This window comes from Aulostomus chinensis, chromosome 10 (genome assembly GCF_037954235.1).
Source record: "Aulostomus chinensis isolate RoL2024-O1b breed Wild chromosome 10, RoL_Achi_v1.0, whole genome shotgun sequence".
Lineage (NCBI taxonomy): Eukaryota > Metazoa > Chordata > Actinopteri > Syngnathiformes > Aulostomidae > Aulostomus > Aulostomus chinensis.
In genome coordinates this window covers 5,233,813-5,257,410 of record NC_141329.1, presented here as the reverse complement: position 1 = coordinate 5,257,410, position 23,598 = coordinate 5,233,813, and the positions used below count along the sequence as shown (strand labels likewise).

General features: G+C 42.0%; 1 protein-coding gene across 3 annotated transcripts in view; it reads right to left on the bottom strand.

The window, feature by feature from the left end:
- The window catches only part of dync2h1 (dynein cytoplasmic 2 heavy chain 1), a 96,822-nt gene that overhangs the window by 47,957 nt on the left and 25,267 nt on the right, over positions 1-23,598 (bottom strand). For 2 of the 3 annotated variants that reach the window (XM_086215729.1, XM_086215731.1), the window contains exons 41-68: positions 21,759-21,958; positions 21,487-21,618; positions 20,949-21,081; positions 20,523-20,730; positions 20,317-20,446; positions 19,414-19,569; positions 18,883-19,142; positions 17,342-17,588; positions 16,979-17,130; positions 16,709-16,853; positions 16,079-16,181; positions 14,077-14,241; positions 12,261-12,385; positions 11,096-11,344; positions 10,722-10,830; positions 9,990-10,103; positions 9,409-9,551; positions 8,901-8,982; positions 8,393-8,556; positions 8,114-8,251; positions 7,153-7,266; positions 6,105-6,265; positions 5,286-5,409; positions 5,012-5,133; positions 3,231-3,317; positions 1,985-2,111; positions 800-941; positions 60-169 (exon numbers count right to left, since the gene is read on the bottom strand). In XM_086215729.1, coding sequence (XP_086071855.1) covers positions 60-169; positions 800-941; positions 1,985-2,111; positions 3,231-3,317; positions 5,012-5,133; positions 5,286-5,409; positions 6,105-6,265; positions 7,153-7,266; positions 8,114-8,251; positions 8,393-8,556; positions 8,901-8,982; positions 9,409-9,551; positions 9,990-10,103; positions 10,722-10,830; positions 11,096-11,344; positions 12,261-12,385; positions 14,077-14,241; positions 16,079-16,181; positions 16,709-16,853; positions 16,979-17,130; positions 17,342-17,588; positions 18,883-19,142; positions 19,414-19,569; positions 20,317-20,446; positions 20,523-20,730; positions 20,949-21,081; positions 21,487-21,618; positions 21,759-21,958 — 4,142 coding nt within the window. The remainder of the gene's footprint in view (positions 1-59; positions 170-799; positions 942-1,984; positions 2,112-3,230; positions 3,318-5,011; positions 5,134-5,285; positions 5,410-6,104; positions 6,266-7,152; positions 7,267-8,113; positions 8,252-8,392; positions 8,557-8,900; positions 8,983-9,408; positions 9,552-9,989; positions 10,104-10,721; positions 10,831-11,095; positions 11,345-12,260; positions 12,386-14,076; positions 14,242-16,078; positions 16,182-16,708; positions 16,854-16,978; positions 17,131-17,341; positions 17,589-18,882; positions 19,143-19,413; positions 19,570-20,316; positions 20,447-20,522; positions 20,731-20,948; positions 21,082-21,486; positions 21,619-21,758; positions 21,959-23,598) is intronic. The other variant, XM_086215730.1, reaches the window with a different exon arrangement.

The following is a 23,598-nucleotide window of genomic DNA, read 5'->3' as shown; positions in this document are numbered from 1 at the left end:
ATGTAAAAAAAAATAGATGAAATATTTGAGCAATAATGAGATATTGATTGATTTCCAACCTGTAGAATGACAAGAGCATTCTCCATGGAGAGGTCATCAGACGGCAGGCCTTGACTCTTCCAGATCAACTGTTCACTCTCGGAGCACAGGAAGGACCGTAAGTCAAACTCTGATTAAAAACACACACACATACACACACTTTTGAATGGATTAATGAGCAACTTATTCTAACCTCCAGGCAGAGAGGCTGACAATAAAACGCCAGTCGAAACAGAAACGACCCTCTGGGACAGTGAGGTTGTTATTAATTTTGAACACAAATAGGTAACTCTGTTGTTACCTTACGTCCAGCACATATGATTGTGACCTTAACTCTTACTTTGCAATTTACTTTCATAAATTTGTCAAGTGTTTCATCATGTGTCCAGTTTTCTCGCTACTTACCCAACTGCTGACTGTTCCGAGTCAACATCTGACCACTCGCTAGCAAGGGGGGACATTCCCAAATAGGAATGTTTCCTATTCATCCTGGAAGATTTTGTTGGTCATGTAGAAATTTAAACCTCGAAAGCTGTTCAAATTTAGTTTAAGAAAGGACCATAATCATGAATACTTGTTTTAGTCACACAATCGGATACTTGGAAATCACATTTCATTTAATCTAACAGCTGTTGTTCGAGGACTATATGTACCAAACCATTTTGTTGTGTGCTGTGCTTGTCTAGGCTGGTTAGTAGAGGGGCAAGTATTTACTGGTACAAGTATGTTTGTGTTAATATCCTTCTTAAAAAGTATTTACTCTGCAGTTCAGCTTGTGTCATCCATGTTTCCAGACATTGTCGTCTGCGATCTTCAGGAGCTGCAGACAGATATGTGATGAAGGCTGAAGCCAACATTGCCCTCAGCGGGAGCGTATCCAACTCATTCTTTATCTCAGACATCTGAAAGAGACACATTACAATACATTACATCATTAAGCAGATGCTCTGGTCCAAAACGACTTTCCATGGCACATTTTGTACAGAAGCGTAACCACATGCTCACTGTGTTCTTTGTCAGTTAAGACCTTCAAGGGGAATGAAGAGCAATTGCTGAGGTAGGACTGTTGTAAAGGAAGAAGTATGAACAAAGTGTTGTTTTTATAATGGTTCCAGGTGGAGCCTCAACACATGTGTCTTGTAGTGGTGGGGGGGACCGACCATTGCGGTGGGAGACCAGTCTGACCTGCAGGCTAAATCCCATGTCTTAAATTTAAGATGGGGAAAAAAGTGAAATGATCAGGAGAAGGGAGTGATGTGCAAGACACAAAAAGTTGAGTTAGAATAAATAAGACTGAGAATGTCAGGGAAGAGTGTAAAGAAAAGCACGGATGAAAAATGGGAGAGATGAAGAAAAAAATAAAGTTTAATGTTGCATGTGCACATTCATCCTATCTCAGAAATTATTACATTCACATTAAAGTCTCACACCCCTAAATCCAAAATATGTCAAAAACTGGCTGCTTCAGGCTTTAAAAATACTCTCAAAGATCCTGCCACCTCTAAGACTCTCAACCACGTCCGTGCATATGTAGCTCAGAGGAATTAACATACAGCTAACTAAGACTGCCTGCGGTGGGAGGAGGAATTAGGACCAAGTGTGTGTGAACTTTCAAGTTGTATGTGTGTATATGAAAATAGGAGCATACTGAACTGATTCCTTGGTGCAGGCCTTGAGGGATGTTGGGTGTGTGATGGAGTGTGTATGTGTGTGTTTGCGTGTCAGGAAGAGATTGAGTGTTTTAATTAAGGTGTGGACAGATGCTGCGGAGAGGAGTAAAAACACCCAGAAGGGACCTGAGTTCCATCTCCCTTGTCACACACACACACACACACACACACACACACACACACACACACACACCTCCTGTTGCTGTTAAATGTTAAATGAGCTCCTCTCTGAATAACCCCCACACAAACATCAATCCTCCCATACATCCCACTACCTGTGCATTCCAACGTGTGTGTTCTCCGTCTAGTTGGGATATGAGCTGCTGGGCAGCAGTGATGGTGTCCTGAGCTTTAGTCACGTCAGCCTCCAACTTCGCTGCCTCTGCTGTGTGACACTGAAACCTGAGGGATCAGTACTTTGATAAATGTTTTTGGTAGGAATTATGAGGACTTCCAGCATTGACACTTGTCACCCGTTCAGAGCAACTTCCTTTTCGCTCGATCTTAAATGCAGTATCTCTAACATGCCCTGATGGTTTCCATGGACTATCAGATTAGATTGTTTCTCTGGTGAGCATGAAGGAGAGGTGGAATTGTGGTGCTACATTCAGCAATTCCCCTGACAGTCACGGGCAACTGAACATGTCGAGTTCAACTTAAGTATATTTTATGTGTTACTCATACTATTCCACTGAAAATAGAATACTTAAGTATTCTTTAATCAGATCTATATGACAACTTCATAGCTCCCTGACTGCTGAGGTCATGATCATTTTGAGATAACTGAGATAGGAGAGACAGAGCAGAAAGGCAGAGAAGAGAGATGCAGCTCGGCTCCGATACGCTCTTCCACGGAGGCCTAAACACAGATATTTTCAAATGGAACCAGACAAACTGTTTCACATTGCTTCAGGATACACAATATTGCTGCACTTCCCATTAGAGGCAACAAATGTTTTTTGAAATATAATAACCTAAGAGGTAAACCTTGCCTGCAAGACGTGGTGGTGATTTGAGTAGTTATACAAAAAAAGATAGAACACAAGGGCTCGGTCACACGTGGTGTGAAGTTCACCTTTACTGAGGTTTGGCTTGATAATTAAGAAACTCATCAATGTCCAGCTAATTTTAAAAGAGAGTGGGAGTGAGCTGCCCTTTAAGCAGTATTGATTGCTTATATTCTTGATGACAGGACAAAGAATATCAGCGGCAGAGGAGGGATGCTGCATGGTTGGCAGAGTGTAAGACAAGGATGAGGATAAGGTGTTTCCTAAATAGGGGGGCAATTTTAAAGCACGGTTAGCTTCAGAAGCAAAGTTTGGAACCAAAAGTATTTCCTGTCCTTCCTGCTTGTCGGCATATATTTTACATTTGTTTAGCCACATATAAAACTCAATGAGCAAAATCTCAGTTTTTCTCTCATTGTATCTCTGTTTCTCAGGTCAAGGTTTGTCATGAGGGTCATATGATTTACAACAATTACTATATTTATGACAAATTGACAACAATAAAGAAACATACTTCTCTTTCAACTCATTGACTTTGGCTCCAACAGAGTTGAGCTGGTCCTCAAGCTTGTTCTTCCTAGACTCGGTTTTCCTCAAGTTTCTGGAAAGATCCGCGAAGACACAAGGCAGTATCTGATTATTCACTGGGTGGAATCCATCAATCCAACCATTTTCTACTGCTCATGCTGTTAAGGGTCTCGGGGGGGCTGGAGCCTATCCCAGCAGCCTTCAGACGAGAGGCGGGGTTCACCCTGGATGGGTTGCCAGTCCATCGCAAGGCCAACACATATACACTCACTGGCCACTTGATTAGGCACACCTTTTCAACTTCTCGTTAACGCAAATTACTAATCAGCCAATCACATGGCAGCAACTCAATGCATTTAGGCATGTAGACATGGTCAAGATGATCTGCTGCAGTTCAAACCGAGCACCAGAATGGGGAAGAAAGGTGATTTAAGTGACTTTGAACGTGGCATGGTTGTTGGTGCCAGACAGGCTGGCCTGAATATTTCAGAAACTGATGATCTACTGGGATTTTCCACACACAACCATCTCTAGGATTTACAGAGAATGGTCCGAAAAAGAGAAAATATCCAGTGAGCGGCAGTTCTGTGGGCGAAAATGCCTTGTTGATTCCAGAGGTCAGAGGAGAATGGCCAGACTGGTTCGAGCTGATAGAAAGACAACAGTAACTCAAATAATCACTCGTTACAATGCAGAAGAGCATCTCTGAAAGCACAACACGTCGAACCTTGAGGCAGATGGGCTACAGCATCAGAAGACCATGCCAGGTGCCACTCCTGTCAGCTAAGAACAGAAAACTGAGGCTACAATTCGCACAGGCTCACCAAAATTGGACAACAGAAGATTGGAAAAGCGTTGCCTGGTCTGATGAGTCTCGATTTCTGCTGCGACATTCGGATGGTAGGGTCAGAATTTGGCGTCAACAACATGATAGCATGGATCCATCCTGCCTTGTATCAATGGTTCAGGCTGGTGGTGGTGGTGTAATGGTGTGGGGGATATTTTCTTGGCACACTTTGGGCCCCTTAGTACCAATTGAGCTTCGTTGCAACGCCACAGCCTACCTGAGTTTGTTGTTATTGTTGTTGACCATGTTCATCCCTTTTTGACTACCCATCACCCACCCACCATCTTCTGATAGCTACTTCCAGCAGGATAACGCGTCATGTCATAAAGAGTTCACTGTACTCAAATGGCCTCCACAGTCATCAGATCTCAATCCAATAGAGCACCTTTGGGGTGTGGTGGAATGGGAGATTCGCATGATGGATGTGCAGCTAACAAATCTGCAGCAACTGCGTGATGCTATCATGTCAATATGGACCAAACTCTCTGAGGAATGTTTCCAGTACCTTGTTGAATCTATGCCACGAAGGATTAAGGCAGTTCTGAAGGCAAAAGGGGGTCCAACCCGGTACTAGCATGGTGTACCTAATTAAGTGACCAGTGAGTGTAGACAGACAACCATTGATACTCACAGCCACTTCAATTTAGAGTATCAGCCTCATCCCCTTTTACATGTCTTTGGACTGTGGGAGGAAGCTGGAGTACCTGGCGAGAACCCACGCAGGCACAGGGAGAACATGCAGACTCCACACAGAAAGATCCCGTGCCCGAGTCAGGGCTCGGACCGGGACCTCCTTGCTGTGAGGCGACAGTGCTAACCACTGCACCACCGTGCCACCCTGGATGGAGTCTCACTCTCAAAATCTTCTGAGCTCCAATGCAGGTGTGCTGATTCGTAGACTTTTCAATCAAAATACTTACTCCAGGAGCCCAGCCTGCTCTCTCTCAAGAGGCCCAATCCTCTCCAGGACGTGGGAGTACTGGACGTTGGCTTTGACCCAGGCAGCCAGGGGGGCAGCTGCCGCGCTCGCACGTTTAGCATTCTGACCAAAAGTGAGAAACAATTCAATTACTACAACGAGTAGTTCAAACATCAGCCAGCCAGCACCCCCCCCCCCAAAAAGGCTAATAAAAAAAAAAAAAAAACGCCATTGCATTCACACATGTAATTCTGAAGCTAGCCTGGTTTGCTGACCTTGGGGTCAAAGGAGGCCTTGTTCCTGTTGAGCAGCTCCTCCACACTCTGGCGAATCTCAGGAGTGATGTTCCTGGCCTCAAACGTGGCTATGTCCTCCCTGACGCCACGCTTAGCCAGGAAGCTACCAAGGAGAGCCAGGGGAAATGAGACAGAGACAGTGGGTGGGGGCAAAAAATGAAATCGAGAAAGAGAGGAGCAATGTTTTGGATTGAAATGACAGTGCTCTTTCATACATCCCACAGATCCCTCTTTTCTGTTTGTCTCTTTATCTCTCTATAAAAACACACACACACATACACACACACAAATACACACTTTGTTATTCAAAGGGCTGAAGAGAGTTGGCTCATCCAATTAAAATGAATCATTAGCAGAGCAGAAAGTTTTTTTTATGTTTGACTACCTCTAAACATGCCCACAGTCTTGGTGACATCTGACTACAGGCCAAAGTTTGGATCAACATAGAAACAGACAAATTGATTCAGCACAGATAAATGAGTGCATGCAACAGACTAAACATTAAACAAATATAAAAATTAAAATATGTTAATGTACAGCTGCCTCTATTTTACAAGCGATTCTGACCAACTTTATTTATAATCTCTTCAGAGTAAATCGTAAGATCCCTCCTTCCTTTCTGTTTCAGCATCTTCTTGATCGTTTGACACCTCATCAGATTCTAGCACTTTCCAGTGACATTAGAGTTGATAAAGAAATTAATCAAGTTAATTGCTCCAAAGAGTGCAACTTTTTCTGCATCCTTTCTTGTTTGGAGCCTTATTCTGTCTTTTCCCTTCCACATTCTCCTCATCTCACCTTTTCATGCTGACCCAAGAGGTGTCGAAAATGCCCATCAGTCTCAGTACCCCCTCCAGGATGTCTCGGATAACATCAGGGGGCATGCGGAGGGAACGGATCTCAGACAAGGCTTCAGGCTTGATGTTTCCAACTGCACGCTTAGCTTCATCTACCAAAGGCTGGAGGACAGCAACAGTTAGAGGCATAGGCAAAACTGAGAGTAGAAGTACAGTATGCAGGAGGTAAAACATATCTATGGTTCCCAACCTTTTTTGTCTTGTGTACCCCTTGAGCCTTTTTGTCATACCATGAGTACCCCTTCACTCATACATGTTCATGATTCTCCAAAAGTAGACCATAACACAACTGAACATTCAACGCAAGTCATTTTATTTCATCTTCTTAAATTGAACATTTAATATTCAGGCATTATCTTCTTATTTAACTCAAATTTAACATAAAATTATGTTGCCTTCAAGGCAATAAAAATTATAAATATAAGAAACAATATTATAGTAAACGTTTGTATTATTAATACTGTATTATTAATACTAATATATTATTATTATATTGTTATTATTCATGGAGTTATTTGCCAGGACTTCACCGCAAAAATAGCACTGAGGCTGCGGTGGGTCCGCAGACGTCGAAGTGAATCCATATAAAATATAGTTTTCACTATACTGCCTTGGTTTAGGTTTGGAATCTTTCTTGCATTTGTCGGCGGGCTCTTTTCCCCCTCCTGGATCCACAGCAACTGGACGTTTCAGCCATTTATCCATGTTTACCTGCAGGTAAACAGGTTCCCGCTGTTTGATTTTGGTATGGCTGTGCCACAGGTTATTGTCTCCCCAGGGAAACAAGTCATAGCGCACACGTACCATTTTATTGACGGACTTATGAAATGACTAAGAATATTTTTTATTATCGTAGAAATAAATTCTTAATTTTTCCACTTACCCCCTGCAATGTGCTCTCGTACCCCTAGGGGTACGCGTACCCCTGGTTGGGAAACACTGACATAGATGATAGTGCTGACAAAGATAACGCTCAGTCAGCAGCTTACCTGCACCTCCTTCAGTTCATCATCAATTTTGCCTTTTCTCTCTTCGATCTTGGACACTTCTTGAGCCATTTTTCCTTTGATCTTTTCCATCTCTGTCTTCTGGTCACTGGCATTCTGGAGAGCAAAGAACAACCACAGTGACTTAACTGTGAGATTTACAAAAAATAAATAAATAAATTTAAATGTTTGAAGTTTTCAGAGTGAGAAATATTGCAATTCATCTCCAACTCAAAGCTACCCAACGACTTGTGCTTTATCCTCTTCTGAGTACAGATGAGAGATTTAGGAACAGTCAGAGAAAGTCACTGTGGATGCAGAGGGAGGGGATTTGGCCTTTGGCATGATCATTTTCTCACGCTACCTCTCTCTCACCTCTATATCCCTAGAATCTCTCCATATCATCACTCCTCACACTTACCCTGGCCTAATCTTTCCACTGAATGTCTCTCAGTCTGTCCAGTTCTCCCCTTGCTAGCTTTGACATATTCCTGTCCACTTTATTTCCCCATTTCCTCTCAATATCTAATTTTCCTGAGTGTGTCAGTCTTAATCAAGCCCTCATCCTTCCACTGAGTTTGTTCCCTAACTTCATCTTGGTCCCAGAGCCTCTCTTCCTTCTCTCCGTCCCTGCCGTCTCTACAGGAGACTCAGCTGCTACAGCCCAAAGGGATGAGTCAAGTCTTTACTTATCACTCTGAAAACTAGCTCCACTGGCAGTTTTTTCTTCTCTCATCCTTCTACCTTCCACCTAACACAAAAAGCTGATCCCCACAGAGGAAATGACAGAGGACGAAACAGAAACTGAATGTCTTAGATATCAGAGAAAAAGTTGCGAGATGATAAGAGAGGAGAAAAGAAGAGAAGAGAAGACGGTTATCATTGTGGAAGACAGATACATCTTGTAAGAGATGTTAAAATGCGGTTTTCAAGCCCAAACGTACATTCACACATCAGCACTTACCTGCATGGAGATGGTGATTTCCTGCAGGGCAGAATCTGCCTCCTGTTGTTTAGTCCTCAGCAGTGCACTCTGCTCTGCAGCGCGCCTCTTCAGCTCATCTACCAAAGCCTTAGCTTCGTTCAGCTTAGACACGCCTGCCTGCAGACGCAAGTCAGCCGTAACAGATATGGAATATGACTCCAATATATGACCACCAAAAGAAAATCAACGTATATCAAATCATATATCAACTATACAACCAGCAAGAGGACGAGGATATCTCTGTGCACGTGTTAATACCTGCAGATGCTGCTGTCGTGTTGTGAGCTGCTCCTGCTTCCGGCTGTATAATGCAATATAAACATGCAGAAAAGCCATGTATTGGCTGGGGTTTGCACCGTGTTCTCTACATGACTCATGGACCATCAGGAACAAACGGCACAGGTCTCCTTGCCCAGACCCTGCTGGGAGCAAAAATTGAAAAACTGTCGCTAGAAACTCTTTTGAATTTTAATAACATAAAAAAAAATTAGCTCACAGTTATTTCTCTGTCAGATTATGAATGACTTTTTGGAGGTTGAGATTTATCGTCGATTTACCTTTCTGATAATGGCAAAAGCTTAAAATACACGCATTTCTTTAAAGAGGTTTTTTTCTAGTTGCAGTAATCAGACTTATAAATATAAATTTCAGACAATGTGACATGATATTAAAAATCTACTTCATCAGCACAAGAGCATTACAATAACACTTTGTAGAAATATTACGGCAAATAAATATGAGTCATAATCATGAATAGATGGGGTACCTGAGCTTTTCCCTCTAGGGGCCTTTTCTCCTTCATTTCTCTCCGCTTCTCCTTCTGTCTTTGCAAGCAACAGCTCAGGAATCTGACAAAATACAAGTTTACACAAACCAGATACTGAAGAGACTTTTTCGTTACTGGTATTAGAACTCTGTTCAAATTTGCAAATTTGCTTTTCAGGTCCAGTGTTAATGGTCAATATTTAATTTTAAGTGAAAACTTCCTAATAAAGTGTTCTGGGAAGCCCTACAGAGTAAAAGAGCTTTCCCATGTAAAACTCAAAAAAATGCTTCATTCATATCCCCTCAGCTTCAAATCAAATTCAGGTCATACAAGATTTTGCTATACAAAAAAAAAAATTCTTTCTCTTCTCTCTTCACGAACAAAGGAACACAGTTATTGGAACAAGAACCGGTGCAACTGTTTGCATATTTTCTGTGCGTACAAAAGTCCTTTATGGAATTTTTCCAGCTGAGCATAATGTCACTTGTACTTGTTATTCTCCTCTAACCTTCCTCATGCTGCTCTCACACCAGCCTTCCATCCACTGGACAGAACACTTGCGGTAAAATGCTGGGTTGCTCTCACAGTTGATGGTGAAGTTGGGGTTGGTACAGTCCATGATCAGAACGATGTGGAGGTTCTGGCGGATTTCTAATTGGAAATGTGATAAACAATAGATCAGCAGTGAGGTTTGTAAATAAAACACAGGGCAGGGAATGCAGTTTGAGGCTGCAAATGAGAGGAAAGCTGAGACAGCGAGGGACAATATGTCACTGATACTGTCAGAGCAGGATCATGAAGGTGAGCTGGGAACTCTTTAGTTGTCTTACTCTGACAATAACACAGCTATTGATTTAATTCTCTGGCAGCAAACTCAACCTCAGTGACACTGCACCATTTCTATGGTACACACAACTCTGCACAGGAGGGAAGCAGAAGGATGGAGACCGATAGGATCACAAAACAGAAGACATGGAACAATCAGTGAGATCAGTGGAAAGGACTGACATGTTGTAGCTTCAAGATAAAAGAGGACCAGAGCAGAGCAAAAGGATGGTCGACAGAGCTGCTATTGACAGATATACTGACTGTAGGAGAAGTAATTGTAGAGCGGTCCAGTGAATCCATCCTGGGAGGCAGCATCTTTGAGGGAAGAAAGGAGGGGCTCCAGCTCCTCCGGGCTATACAAACCAGGAACTTCACCTGAACACAAAACACACAAATATAATGATGCCTTATTAACCTATGCAGCCCAATATCAGTGGTTCCTTTCACTCGAACCTGAGGAGGTTCTCAGGAGGAACTAAAGCTTCAACCGGGAAGGCCAGGAAGTATTACAACTGCCACCTGAGATTGAAAACAGCATTGTATTTGCTACAATTGTCCATATTGTCACCGTGACAAGTGTAGTGCATCATCCATATTCAAATGCAAATCATGTGGACTCCAGGTTGGATAATTAAAAAGATTTAGTGCACACAAACAGAATTCAGACTTAGGAGACCCTATAATGACTACTCATTCATTTGGCTCCAATTTAATCACCACCTAATTGTGTACAACTTAAAGGAATAGTTTGGCATGTTGTGAAAGATGCTTCAATTATGAACTCAATACTGCTCATTTAATATGCAGCTGGAGCTTTCAGACTGAAGGCTGAGGGAGCCAAACCTGCCACATGATACATTATGAGCATACTGCATTTCCCAAAATAAAATACCTTCCCTCCTTGATATTGACATAAAGCAGATTATAAACCTTAAATTTGATCTGTTTTCCTAAAAGTTCACCCTTCCACACACATACACACAGTGTACACACCTGATGACAGCAGGCTGTTGACCATCTCCAGGAAAGCTTGATGGACAAACTGATAGTCCTCCAACAGCAAAACAACCTGTTGGCCGTCTATACCTGCCAGCTGCATCACCTACACACACACACACACACACACACACACACACACACACGCACACGCGCACACACACACACACACACACACACACACACACACACACACACACACACACACACACTTAGTACACAAGCAACTATGTGTTCATTTCCACTCTAACTGCTAAGTGCATGTGCAATTCACTGACAGCTGATTTTATGCTGGGCTTTCGGAGGACAATACTTAAGACAGCTTGTTTTTACAATGTGTTTAATGTGCAAAATTTTGAAATCTTTCTTACCGTTTTGAGATCATTGTTGAAATGTTTGAGTGTATAACCTCGGGAGATCTTGGGTGTGAACAGTGAGTATCCATGCATGTGTGACACCAGGCAGGTGGCTGTGTGCCGGCCCACTCCACTCCGACCTGCCAAAAGCAGAGAGCCACCGGGTCGGCTCAGGACCCGATCCACCCTTGCCACAAAGTCACACACTTCCTGGAATAGAAGAAGGTCCAGCTCCTTGTTATCGCGACTGTACAGCACTACTCCCTGGAGGGAAAATAGGGAGAAACACACTGGAGTGAAGGTGAATCTGAGAGCCTTGTCACACACGTTCACAAATAAATGCAAAGAAAGAAAAGACAAAGAGACACAACAACATGAATGAGACAGTAAGATGTAAGACCTGCAGTCTTTACTTACCAAATATAACAAGCAGTGCCAGAACACTAAAGAAAGCATTCAATTATATATTTTTTTGTTGTAGTAGATACAGATTAAAAAGTCTACTTGAATAAACATCATTATCATTTCACAGCAAATCCCCTTAAAGTATTACAGAATCCTTAAAATTTCCAAATCCATACATCTTGCCATCCACCCTGTTCTCTTTAACGGCATATCTCTGGAACACCTTGGGATTTTTTCAGTTTTAGCACAAATGTGAGCTGAGACAGGAAGATGAACTGAAAAGATTTGGGTGGTCAAAGGTCAGTGACACCTTTCTGAACATGATATCTCAGTAATCATTTAAGAACATTTCTCCCAATATAGTAAAACATCCACTGAGACTCATGGATGACCTTAAAGCAGTTTGGTGGTCAAAGGTCCAGGTCAACGTCACCTTATATGATCCCAATATCTCAGAATCACCTTGAGAGAATATCTTCAAATTTAACACGTACATTGGGCCTCAGGGATAATTTGAAGCATTTTGGCAGTCAAGGTCTTCGTGACAGGCATGATGAGTTAAAGTGATTACATTCTCAGTCTGCAAAGCAACTATCAAGTTATACGATAGTGAGTACAACATATCGAAAAAGTGTAGTAGAAGACTACAGAAGGAATATGTACGTACTTAAGTAAAATAGTTACCTAAAATGTGCGTAATACACCTCCCCTGAACCTTGATGATCCAACAAGCTAAACTAGACACCAGACTACACCTTGTTTGCTCAGTACGTACCTTCTGAATTACTTGTTTGAGGTCAGCAGAATCCAGACGTCCCAGTTGTTTACCGTGAGGAGGCAAAGACTGGCTTGGAGCCATTAGAGCCCCCTCAGAGGCCCCCCATGTCACATAGAAACCATCTGCGCACAGGGGAAGTAATACAGGCTCTTAGTGGCAAAATATGTGCACACATCAAATGAAAAAGGTGGTCAAACAAAATGCACAACAATCTCAGCACTGCAGAGGCTTAACGTCATAAAAGTGAATCAATATCAGTCAACAGCATGTGAAAATGAGATTAAAGGTGTGTGTGTGTGTGTGTGTAACAAACACAATCTTCTATGTTTAAACTGCTCAAAAGGTGTTTTGATGTGTTTTCAAATCCTACAGCTAAAATATAAGGCTCCATCGTAGAGAGCAGCTTTGGTGGACACTCAGGGGTGTATTTATCCTTTTATGTTTTTCAGTCCAGAAGCAGTAATCAGTTAACTCTGGGTCAGTTACTATGGCAACTTGTTATTGTTGAAAAAAAAAAAAGCCTGCCAGTCAGCAATTTATATCAACAAACCTTGAGGTTCTCTTCCTCTCCTCAGCTGAAGGAGGTGTGCACATACTGTATATTGTTGCGCATTTATGTTTTTTTCTTTAAAAGTGTGAGTGCAGTTCTTCTGTGCTCAACATGATCACACTCAGTTTACTGGTGCAAATCAAAACTCATTATTACCGTGTGAAACTACATAGTAATTATCATTTACTCTTGACACTGAAATATTTATTTGATTTATGTTTTTGTATTTCTTCATCAGTTGCTGTCTGCAACACAAAACACAACACAACTGTAAAATACACAGTGCTCTAATTTCTATCTAAATTCTAATTTATAAGAAAGTTACTTGTAAGATGCTAAATAAAAGCTGTTATCTTAAAATAGAGGTTTAGGTTTTTATTTAGCTGTTGTCATGAGTATCACAGCTTCCATCAGAGATTATTAATCCTGTGTTCTGGAACAGATATTTCGGATAAGCAGGCAGATGTCTGTTTTGTGACTATAGTTTGAAGTCATTCCTAATAAGGTTATAAGATCAAATCCTTGGAGCGTTCCCCACTTTGAGACTTGAGCTGCTGTTTTATGCTCCTCCGCTGATGTTGTGTGGAAGCGTTTGGTGGTCTGATTCTTGGTCTGATAGTGCAGCTGAGAGATAAAAAAAAAGGCACTGATCACTTCCGCTTCTCTGTAAGCACTGCACGCCTTGTTTAGCGGTTTTATGGTCATCAGTAGTAGACATGTCATTATATTTATTTGCCAGCTCTTGATCATCACACCACTCTGAAGATGAGCCAGTTTTCTTTGCTATGATTTCTTTATACTGGCCACCAAAATATGTTGGTATGCAGGTTGTCTACAGTTTGCCAGCATCAGCCAAACCTTCAGGGGCTGCTGTTAAGTTTTCTGGTGCATATCAGTGTTGCGACTTACATGTAGCTCCTTTTATATCTAACGTTAGCAGGATCTATGCGGTCTGAAGTAAAAAAAAAAATAAATAAACGATATGTTAGTTCAATGTTGGCTTGAAAGAAATACCAAATCGTTAACTAAGAAACTGATATAAACGATAACTGTAAAAGAATAGAATCTATAGTTAAATATTGCTCCAATTCAAAATTGCAATGACAAAGTGCTGTTGATATGAAATTCACCACTTTAATAGAATCTTTCCAATCTTCCCGGAGGACGAAAAGCCAGATGAAACCATCCGAGGCTGAAAATAGTTGGATTGTCTGTGTTTGTATGATCTGAATGAAGGTGTGTGACAGTGAGAAGGGTTCATACCAGTCATGCTGTCTAAAGCCTCTGAGCCCCAGTCGCCTCGTACAATGGATGAGAGGATGTTATCAAAGGTGTGAAGGTCTTTGGAGGAAACCAGCCTGTCTCTGAACAGCCTCCTGGCCTCGGACGCCACCACTTCCAACACGCTGTCTGTCACATTAGATTGAGCTGAAAAAATAAAATAAAAACACACACACACACACTTGGATTATTCAATGTGTTTCTTTTTTAAAGCACATAGTCCATTCAGGCCCTAGAGTCGTTCAGAAAGTGAGGTGGTTACATAAGAAATATTCATGATGCATTTAGAAAAGGAACTTCTATTAGTCTTTGTGACGACACATAAAAGTATTATTTCTTTACCTTCACATTCGTATAAATTCCAGAATAGACAGACAAACATGGTAGTTATTTACACCATGACTCAGGACTCAAACTGAGTCAAAGGGCTGTTGATGGGATCAGGAATGACAAACCCACCTTCCAGGCTAAGACTAAATTTACCAAATTCCCCCAAGAATCCGTAAAGTGCTGGTAGCTAAGAAAGAGATGGCTAGAGGGACATGCCAGAGTCTTGGTCTCTTAGCCACAAGTGTGTGTCACTTTATTTTCAATGAGCTGACAAAGAGAGTCAAACAGACTGACGCTCCAAGACTCTCCTGGCATATTAAATCTTAAATACCACCAAGGAATCGTCAACATGTCAGGTCGTCATGCTCGTCATTATCTGTGCCTGATGATTTCTCTGCCCAAAATCATGATCAGTGGGGATTAAATCGAAGCATACAAAAAAAAAGACTGAAGCAGATACTGTTATCTGTACTTGGAAGACTTAAAAATATACCAACACTTTTAATTAAACATAATGAAACACAAACATTTAAATCTATTTCTATGTTTGTATTGAAACTGTTGAGTAGCTATACTGTTTCTAAATGACTCCAACTAAATCTATATTACCCCATCAATCTGTTGCGTAAGGACCAACATATTCTCTGATATTGTTATGTGTGATGAGCTCATATCACCCGTAATAGTGGCCATGATAGAGTGACTAAAGGACATTAAAGGACACAGTAAAACAGTCTAAATTGTAGTGATGTGTGACAGCTACACCGAAGCTCACATCATCACACTTAAACATGGACGCACATTCAAAATTAAAGTCATCTACTTGAAAAAAACGGCTAACTGTCTGAAAACGCTTTCCTGTCTCAATTTAAATCAGAAACCGTATCAGGAACAAACTGGTATTCAAAGGAGAGATACATCAAGTGCAAATATATGCACACTGAAACACATCAGCCACACACACACACACACACACACACACACACACACACACACACACACATCAACACAGTTTGGAGAGAAAGCCATGGAGGAAAAAAAAATGATGAGCACAGGAAAAGAGAAGTTTGTTCGCTGACGTGTTTAATTACAATAAATGATTGGGCCCACTATCACAGGAAGAACACATTGCAGAGAGAGAGCGAAAGAGTGACAGAGAGATGAAAGAACAGCAAAGAGGAAAGACGATAAAAGACGAAGGGAAAAGATGAGTGACAGAGAGGAAGGAGGGGAGGGGGGAAAGAGAGAGGTGAATAAAGGAAAAGGTGAGAGTTGAAAACAGTAGCTCGGAGGAAAAAAGAATAGTGACAAGAAAAAGCAAACCCATCTGGTGCTGTCCTTTTGATTCGAACATCAAAACTGACAGAATATTAATGCTTTATGCTCCTCGTCAGCAGTAAAATGATTCTACGTGAGAACTTCAGGGAATTAGTAGAAAACCGGCGAGTCACAAATTCCAGTTGCCGTGGATTCTATCTAAAAATGTGGGCCGTGCCCCTCGCGGTTCATGAGTCTGACTCTTCAGGCTTTTCACATTAACAAAGGAAAAAAAGATGTCTTTATGTGCCTGGGTACAATTAACCCTACCAGTGTGCATGTGTGTGTGTGTGTGTGTGTGTGTGTGTGTGTGTGTGTGTGTGTGTGTGTGTGTTACCTGCAGTGAGGTCATATCGCAGCAGGCTGAGGACCCATTCTGTCAGGATACACGGGGTAAACAGGTAGTGGCTGTGGTCATCTACCGTAAACTTGGCTTTCACCTGTTAGGAAACAAACACACAGAGAAAAGTGATGGAGCAAAGAATAACTATGAACACATTTATGGCTGAGCTCACCAGTGATTCAAAAAAATAACTCATGTACTGCATACTCCAGGAGTGTGTGAGGCAACACACAGGTTTTGACTTTACCAGTACTGATTGTGTACTAGTCAAACAAACTTTAATATGTTAAAAAAATATATGTTAAGGGTAAAAAAAAACTTAAATCTTTTGAGTATATTCTTTCAATAATTCAGGCAAGACTGCTACAGTCTTGTCGATCGATCCTGACTTCCCCCGGTGACCATGTATCCTTGAGCAAGATACTGAAGCCCTAATTGCTCCTGATTGCCCTGTAACCCATCCGGGGTGAACCCCGCCTCTCATAAATGTCAGCTGGGATAGACTCCAGCCCCCCCATTTTCTATACCTTAATACCCCATTATTGAACATGGGCGGATGGATGGAAGACTGTTACAACCGATTACAGATGGGAACATAAAGCAACGCCCTGTCTAATTGAATACCTGTTCGTAGAGCTGCACCAGAGATCCGGCCAGCTGGTGTGTCCTCCCAGAGCTGGCCCAGGATGCCTGGTTGCCCAGACTGTGCTGGAGAACTGGCTGCAGGTATGCTGAGTAGATTGTCTGCAGCTGCTCCCTGTCTGGGTAGCTGAAAGTGGAGGGAAAGAAGTGGAAAAACAGATGGATGATGACAGACCACAAAGACATAGTGGCAAGAAGTGATACTGGGAAAAAAAAAAAATCAAAATATGTGCATAATTGTACCACACTCACTCAATGGTGCAGATGCGAACGATAGAGGAGAAGCGGGAGGTGAGTGAATGGCTCCCAACAGCACCCCCTGTCGACATGGAGGCCACCACCTGAATGTTTTCAAGACTCACCCACTCCAGATTTTCATCATAGAAACCCTTATATGTCAACACCTGGAGGAGGGACAGAGAAAGACAAGTTCAGAAGAAGACATATGAGAGTTGTGACAAATTCGAATGAGATGTCAATCAGAGGTTTCAAATAGACGTTTCTTTCTTTTGTGCAAACTACGACTTGATTTAAATAAGTCAAAAGCAACAAGGATGCTTTATCTGTGTCTATTAACTACATCACTCATCCATCCACATATCTGACATTCTTTACCTGTTGCAGGAAGGCAGTGAGGCTGCTGGTACCCCATTTGTCAGGTTTGGGTAGGTTAATGTCTTTGAGGTAAAGGACTAAGTTCTCACAGTCCTTGGGTCGGAAGACTCGGCCAGTGTTGGAGCTGAGTAACAGGCAGGTCTGACTGAGCTTCTGGAGGACATGGCGAGATGAGGTCTGGGCGCTGCAGTGAACCACGGCGACTTGTGTGGAGCGCAGCCGTGAGAAGGCAAAGCGCAACAGCATGCTAGACAGAAAACAATCAGTGACTGCATTTTACTGGGTTTACACACTTTCAACTATTATGCTGCAACTTTGAAAGAGCAGTTCTACACATTTTCGGGATGGAGTCACAACGGCAAAGATGAGAGGAAGAGACGAGTGCTGGTGCTGTATTTAACAAGAGGGCCCCTTGAGATCTAGAGAATTATGTTTGTCAGAACAGACCCAAAGGCAAAGGGAGACATTTTGTGAGGGTGAAAACAGAAAGAGAATAATTGGAAACTAAACGGTGTGTGTGTATGTGTATATGTATGTGCATGTACACCCAAGTGAATGTGTGTGTAATTTAATTGGATGTTCTTTTATTAGAAGAATGAGCTGACAAACCATTGGCCTCATTGGCACAGTGACCTTTCAGATGAACTCAGGCAAGACAAGGGGACGAGACAGCTGAGAGAAGAGTGTGAGCGCAATTACTTTTGAGGCAAAGCAAGTCATACTATGTGTACACTTACACAAGCCCACACACATACAGACACAACACACAATGATCCATCTGTGCCTTTTACAGGAGGAGGAGACAAAGGTCAAGTCTTGAAAAAGAACAGCTGTGATATCAGCGTTGACTGTGAGCTTGTGTCATTTTAAATGTCCCCATCTGAGCGACTTTGCCTCACGCGCTACACAACTATGGCCACACAGCTGCGATTGAAGGGTTCTCCTCAGTCAGTGAGATGCGCATGTAACAGGGCTGTATGATAACATCTGCACATCATCCATATTGTCAGATATAGGTTATTTTTGAATATATCTGATGGGCTGATAACTTCCTGCTCAAGTTTTTTTCTTGTATGCCTCCTTGTATGCCTTGGATACGAACAAATGGGATTATCGTATGAACTTGTTTTTATTAAGCTAATGTTTAGGTCAGTAAAATCCATCCATCAGCCGAATCAGTTGTAAAGTATTGGCCTCTCAGATATCAGGAAACAATCTGATATGGTGCATCTCTAAAAAAATAGATAACGTTGATAATAATGTTGTTGTATAAGTGAGAGCAGATTGCTGAATAATGGCAAAAATATTATTTGAAATCAATGTTGCATTTTTCTTCATTAATGAAATCAAAAGTTTTACTTTTCAGTGCAGAAAGTGTCATGAGTTTATTTTTATTTTTTTTATATGTTTGTGTCCAAATTTGAGGTCCCTTATTTTATTGTGTGAATATACTGACTCTGATGATGCATAATGTTTCAGGTTTGTGTAAATGTGTGTCCGTAGTTGCATATATGCTTGTGTGTCTGTGAGTGGGTCATTACCCCTTCCCACAGCCCTCTGGCCCCACTACCATGAAGGGCTGTCGGTGTTGAGTGGTGAGCCAGGGGGAGAAGCAGTGCAGACCCCTCTGCATGTCTGCAGTCTCAATGACGGGTAGTGAGTGTGAGTGTGAGAGCTGCTCCACTGTGAGACCGTCAGGACGTTGGAAAGTATAGGCTGCCAGAAGGCCGCTGTCAGGGTCGTAGTAGGTGTCTAGTGGCTGTCTGGGGTTTGGTGGGCTTTCTCTGGCCCAGCTCAGCAGCTACAGAGACACACAGAAATAGAAATAAATCATAAAAGCAGGATTTGGTACGTTTCAGAATACGAGTGGTGCAGATACTGCGTCAGTACCTAGGTGATCTTCTTTCTCATCAGTTAAAGCTGACGAGGCCATACAGTCACACCTTACAGTCAAATGGATGGATACCTTAATATTCTTGCTTCTCTATACTGTAATTTCTAACCCCACTCCCCAGCTGTCAAGTTATTCATACAGTGATCCTCTGCAAACACAAAAACAAAGACGCCCTCACCTCCTTGGCGAGCGCCTGCCGTGATTTGAGGTTCAGGTTTCCTCCTAAACCTCTGAGAAGACTGACGATGAACTGACCTCTCTCCGTCACAGCACTGAGGTGTGACAGACCGTTGAACACTGTACCCACCAGGCTCGTCTCCACCACAAAATCGTTCTAATGACGGAGGGAACAAATACTTCCATTAAAAATCAACAAATGCTTAAGATATCAACGGGTGACAAAGACAAGAGAAAGAACAGACCTTACTTTTAATCTTGTAAGTGGGCCTGAGGACAATTAAAGAAGACCTGAGATATTCAACAATACTTTCATACAGCCCATCTGTTCCTTGGCAAAATCAACATTTAAGAATTCTCTCAACCTCCTGACAAGTAGATAAGCTCAAAAGACAACTTGCATTTTGTGCTGTGAAATATGAATAATGATGACAAACAATTAACTTCCCACCAACACAGGAGAAAAATGTTCTGCAATTATTAAGGCCAATCATCAAATCATCTTTTAAAAAAAAATATTGGGACTAATTAACGATGACCATTGTTTTATCTTATTTAATATAAAGTGATTATCATCTGTAATAAAAAATATCCTGACCCTCATGGACAAGGATTTTTATGGCATAGAGCTGGACTGTCCTGCACACATCAGAACATCATCTTCAAATCCACTTCCTTGATTAAAAAACGTCCCCTCAATCAAATCAAAGTCATCATATCATTAAACACAAGTTGAATTTCCACATTTTCCTTGCTTTGTACGCCAATTTATAATGTCACTCCAACAACAAACAAAGAGTGTTCAAAGGATATTCAAAAATCAGCTCGGGGGAAAAGTTTGGCAGAGGGACTTTGTTTCATATTGTGAGATAACAAGTAGAAGTGGGAAAAGGGCAAAGGTCACCTGTGTGAGAACCCAGTCCAGGGCTCTATGGAAGTAATCTCCCAGCCAGTTTTCTAAGTTACTGCGACATTGTTCTGGTTGACACCACAACCACGACTTCACCAGGGCACCTACATCAATGTCCTCATCACTAAAAAAACAACATTAAAATTGTGAGACGGGCTAGTTGCGAAGCTGTATGCTCAATATTGTACAGGCTAACCCACCTGAGGAAGATCATGCCCATACGAGATATGGTGGCCGGTGAGGCACAGCTGAGGTCATGAGTCTCAAACAGGAAGTTAACATTGGGTCCAAACTGGATGCGTTCTCCACTCGGCATGGTTAATAAACGATTATCATCCAGAACAGAGTTGAGACTCTCAATCCACTCCGGATCGATGTCGCCGTCACACACAATCCAGGAGCTCACCTCTGAAAATCACGCACATATAATAGACCATAATTTATTAACATTAATGCAAAAATACAGAGCGCAACAAATGTAGGCTACATTGCTAAATCTAATAATGGTAGAAGTGGGCTCTGGACAGGATTCGGACTCCTGAGGAAACTAGCAATATCACAAAATTACACTTTGACTACCAGCCACTCACTGACAATGTTAATTCTAACAAAATAATCTGCCTTACCCTGTGGTTCTCGAACCACATGTCTGGCACTATGAGTCAGGACGCCATCGGCCCATTCTCTGGTGTCCATGTCTATATGTCCCAGAAGTTGTTTTCGGGGCATAGCCTTGGGATTCATCGTGTACTGCTTCACCTACAAAAAACATAGAAGCAAACAACATCATCTGAATAACCGCAAGCTGCCATCATTTTACAGAAAACCACAGCTGAGGATGGATAGGTAGCGCTCACACACAGGGACATGCTAATGTTTTGGGAAATGAGCACTTTTTGAGTTGATCTGTCAGAAATCTTGTTCATCTGTATCATGTGACCTTTGGTGCTCCTCCCAGCCACGCTTCAACCACCGAGACTTGCACAGATCACATGGTCTCTTTCTGTTTTCTGAAGCGTAGTATTTTGGATTTAACACCACAGAGAGATGTTTTATTTGGAAAGACATGTCAAACTCCTTGACTGCAAACATATTACAAGTGAGAAAATTCAGACCGTGCACCATTGGGACAAAAAATATTGATGAAATCCAAATGTAACTCACTACTTTGCCTGTCTTGTTGAGAGCAGCCCTGAGCATCCTCCAGAGCGTAGACTTCCCAGCTCCGCTCGGTCCAACGATCACTACACCCATGCGCTGTCTCAGCTGCTCGTTCAGCTCCAATGCTTTTTTCAGCTACACACACAGAAAAAAACCCCATCATTTTCTATCTATCTAACAAGCCACTATTTGAAAAATGAGTTCACATTAACATCTTTCCCAGTGCACAGACCCTCAGTAATGTGATTATACTCTCAGGAACAGGCTTCATATACCTGAGAGGGAATGAGCTCAAGGCGTGCCTCCTTGTAGACTTGTTCCAGAGCCTGCATGAGGGTCTGGTCCTCAACATCAGTGAAATTCACGCCAGAGAAGACATCTTTGACGAGGGCATCGAAGCGTGAGCTATCAGCAAAGGTCAGCTTGGACATAGTGTTGAGTCTCAGCGCTTGCACAACCAGACTACTCTCTTGAACTGCATGCAGATGACAAGACATCATTTAGACAGACAAGTAAAGATACTTCTACAAATACTATATTAAGAGTATAAGTATAAATAAAGTGTTTTCACAGCTGACTATAGGCAGGAACCAAGAGCAATTCCTTGAAAAATTTTGCTTCATTTGGGCTTTAGTGAGCACAGATATCATACTTGGATGTGTGACAAACAAGCCGGCCAAGATTGCCAAGAAAAGGTGGTCTCGGCCCGCTTCCATTCACACCCCGGAGCGATTCATTTGCAGTGAGACCGCAATCTTCTCAACCAACCGAAGCAACTACAATACAATTAAAAAAGGCCAAGGTGCTCTACAATGGCGTCAAATTATTTTTCATCATTATTAGATTATGTTTAATGTGAGCAGAGCAGTATCTCACAACAAAAAACAGCCATGAAGTACTTTGTTTTAATCTATTTTGTAATACAGAGCCAGTACAATATATTGAATTTGTATATTTTTACAGGTTGAGCCATGAATGTCGATCTGAGACACATTCACACGTACAACAGATGGGGATTTAATGAACAGCGCAGAGAGAATGGCCCACGTATGGTTCAAATCACTGTAACATTATGAAAACAAGCTTATATGATGTCCGGGACATAAAAGTCACTAGACAGAGAGTTTTGGAAGAGTGAATGAATGATAAGTGGCCTATTCCTCCATCTTGGAGAGATTAGAGAACAGTTTGCTTGGACATGGCATCTGTTTACAGCTTTGGACTGCTGGGAGTTGAGAGTTGCCATGGGAACACAAACCAAGGGACAAATGCACCAAATGTATCATTTTTAACTGCTAAATAATGTTACCGCTATAACAAACCAAACAGGCTACAAGTGTGAGTCTGTCCTAAAATAGCTTTACTCTGGCAGCTTCATGAAGCCAGAAATGAAACAATGCAGGCTTGAACTAAAAAAAAAAACAAGTTTATGATGGTTTACAAAACCGTCGTTACTGCCTGGCGCTCACACACACACTCCTAGTTATAAAAGTGCTAATTACCAGAACTTGTCATGATTTAAGAGTCTGTCAATACTTCTCCTGCGATCCTGGCTGGCCTTCACTGGAGGAACAAATGTGGTGTGTTTTCACAGTAGAGAGGAAGAGTTGGCCAGAATACACACAGAGCCAAACACAAGAAAACCTCAGGGACTCATCGACAGACAGGACATGCATGCAGCGTGAGTGTGAGAGAGGGAGAGAGAGATGGATAGAGAGAGAAAGAGACTGATTCAAGAAAGAGCAGACGGAAAGGGAGAAAGAGGTGAGACGTGTAGGGGGTGATGAGGTGGGGGTGACGAAGAGAGGAGCTGGTGAAAACATGAAGCAGGTATCTGAGAGAGGGAGCTAGCCGCAGGTGAGACAAGGGGTAAAGTGATGCTGAGGACGTAAAGAACAACTCAGCTCGAAAAGGACAAAAGTACAGATGAGTGAGAGGATTATGAGCAGAGCTTAAAGGGGACCGTAGGTCAATGTTGAGGATGAGAATTTAGAGAGCAAAACAACAGCTGCTGGGCCATTTGATATCATCTACAGTTCTGATCAAATTCACTTAAAGAGAATACTACACATAGAATAGTAAATAGTAAAAAAAATAAAAAAAGTGCTATTCTAT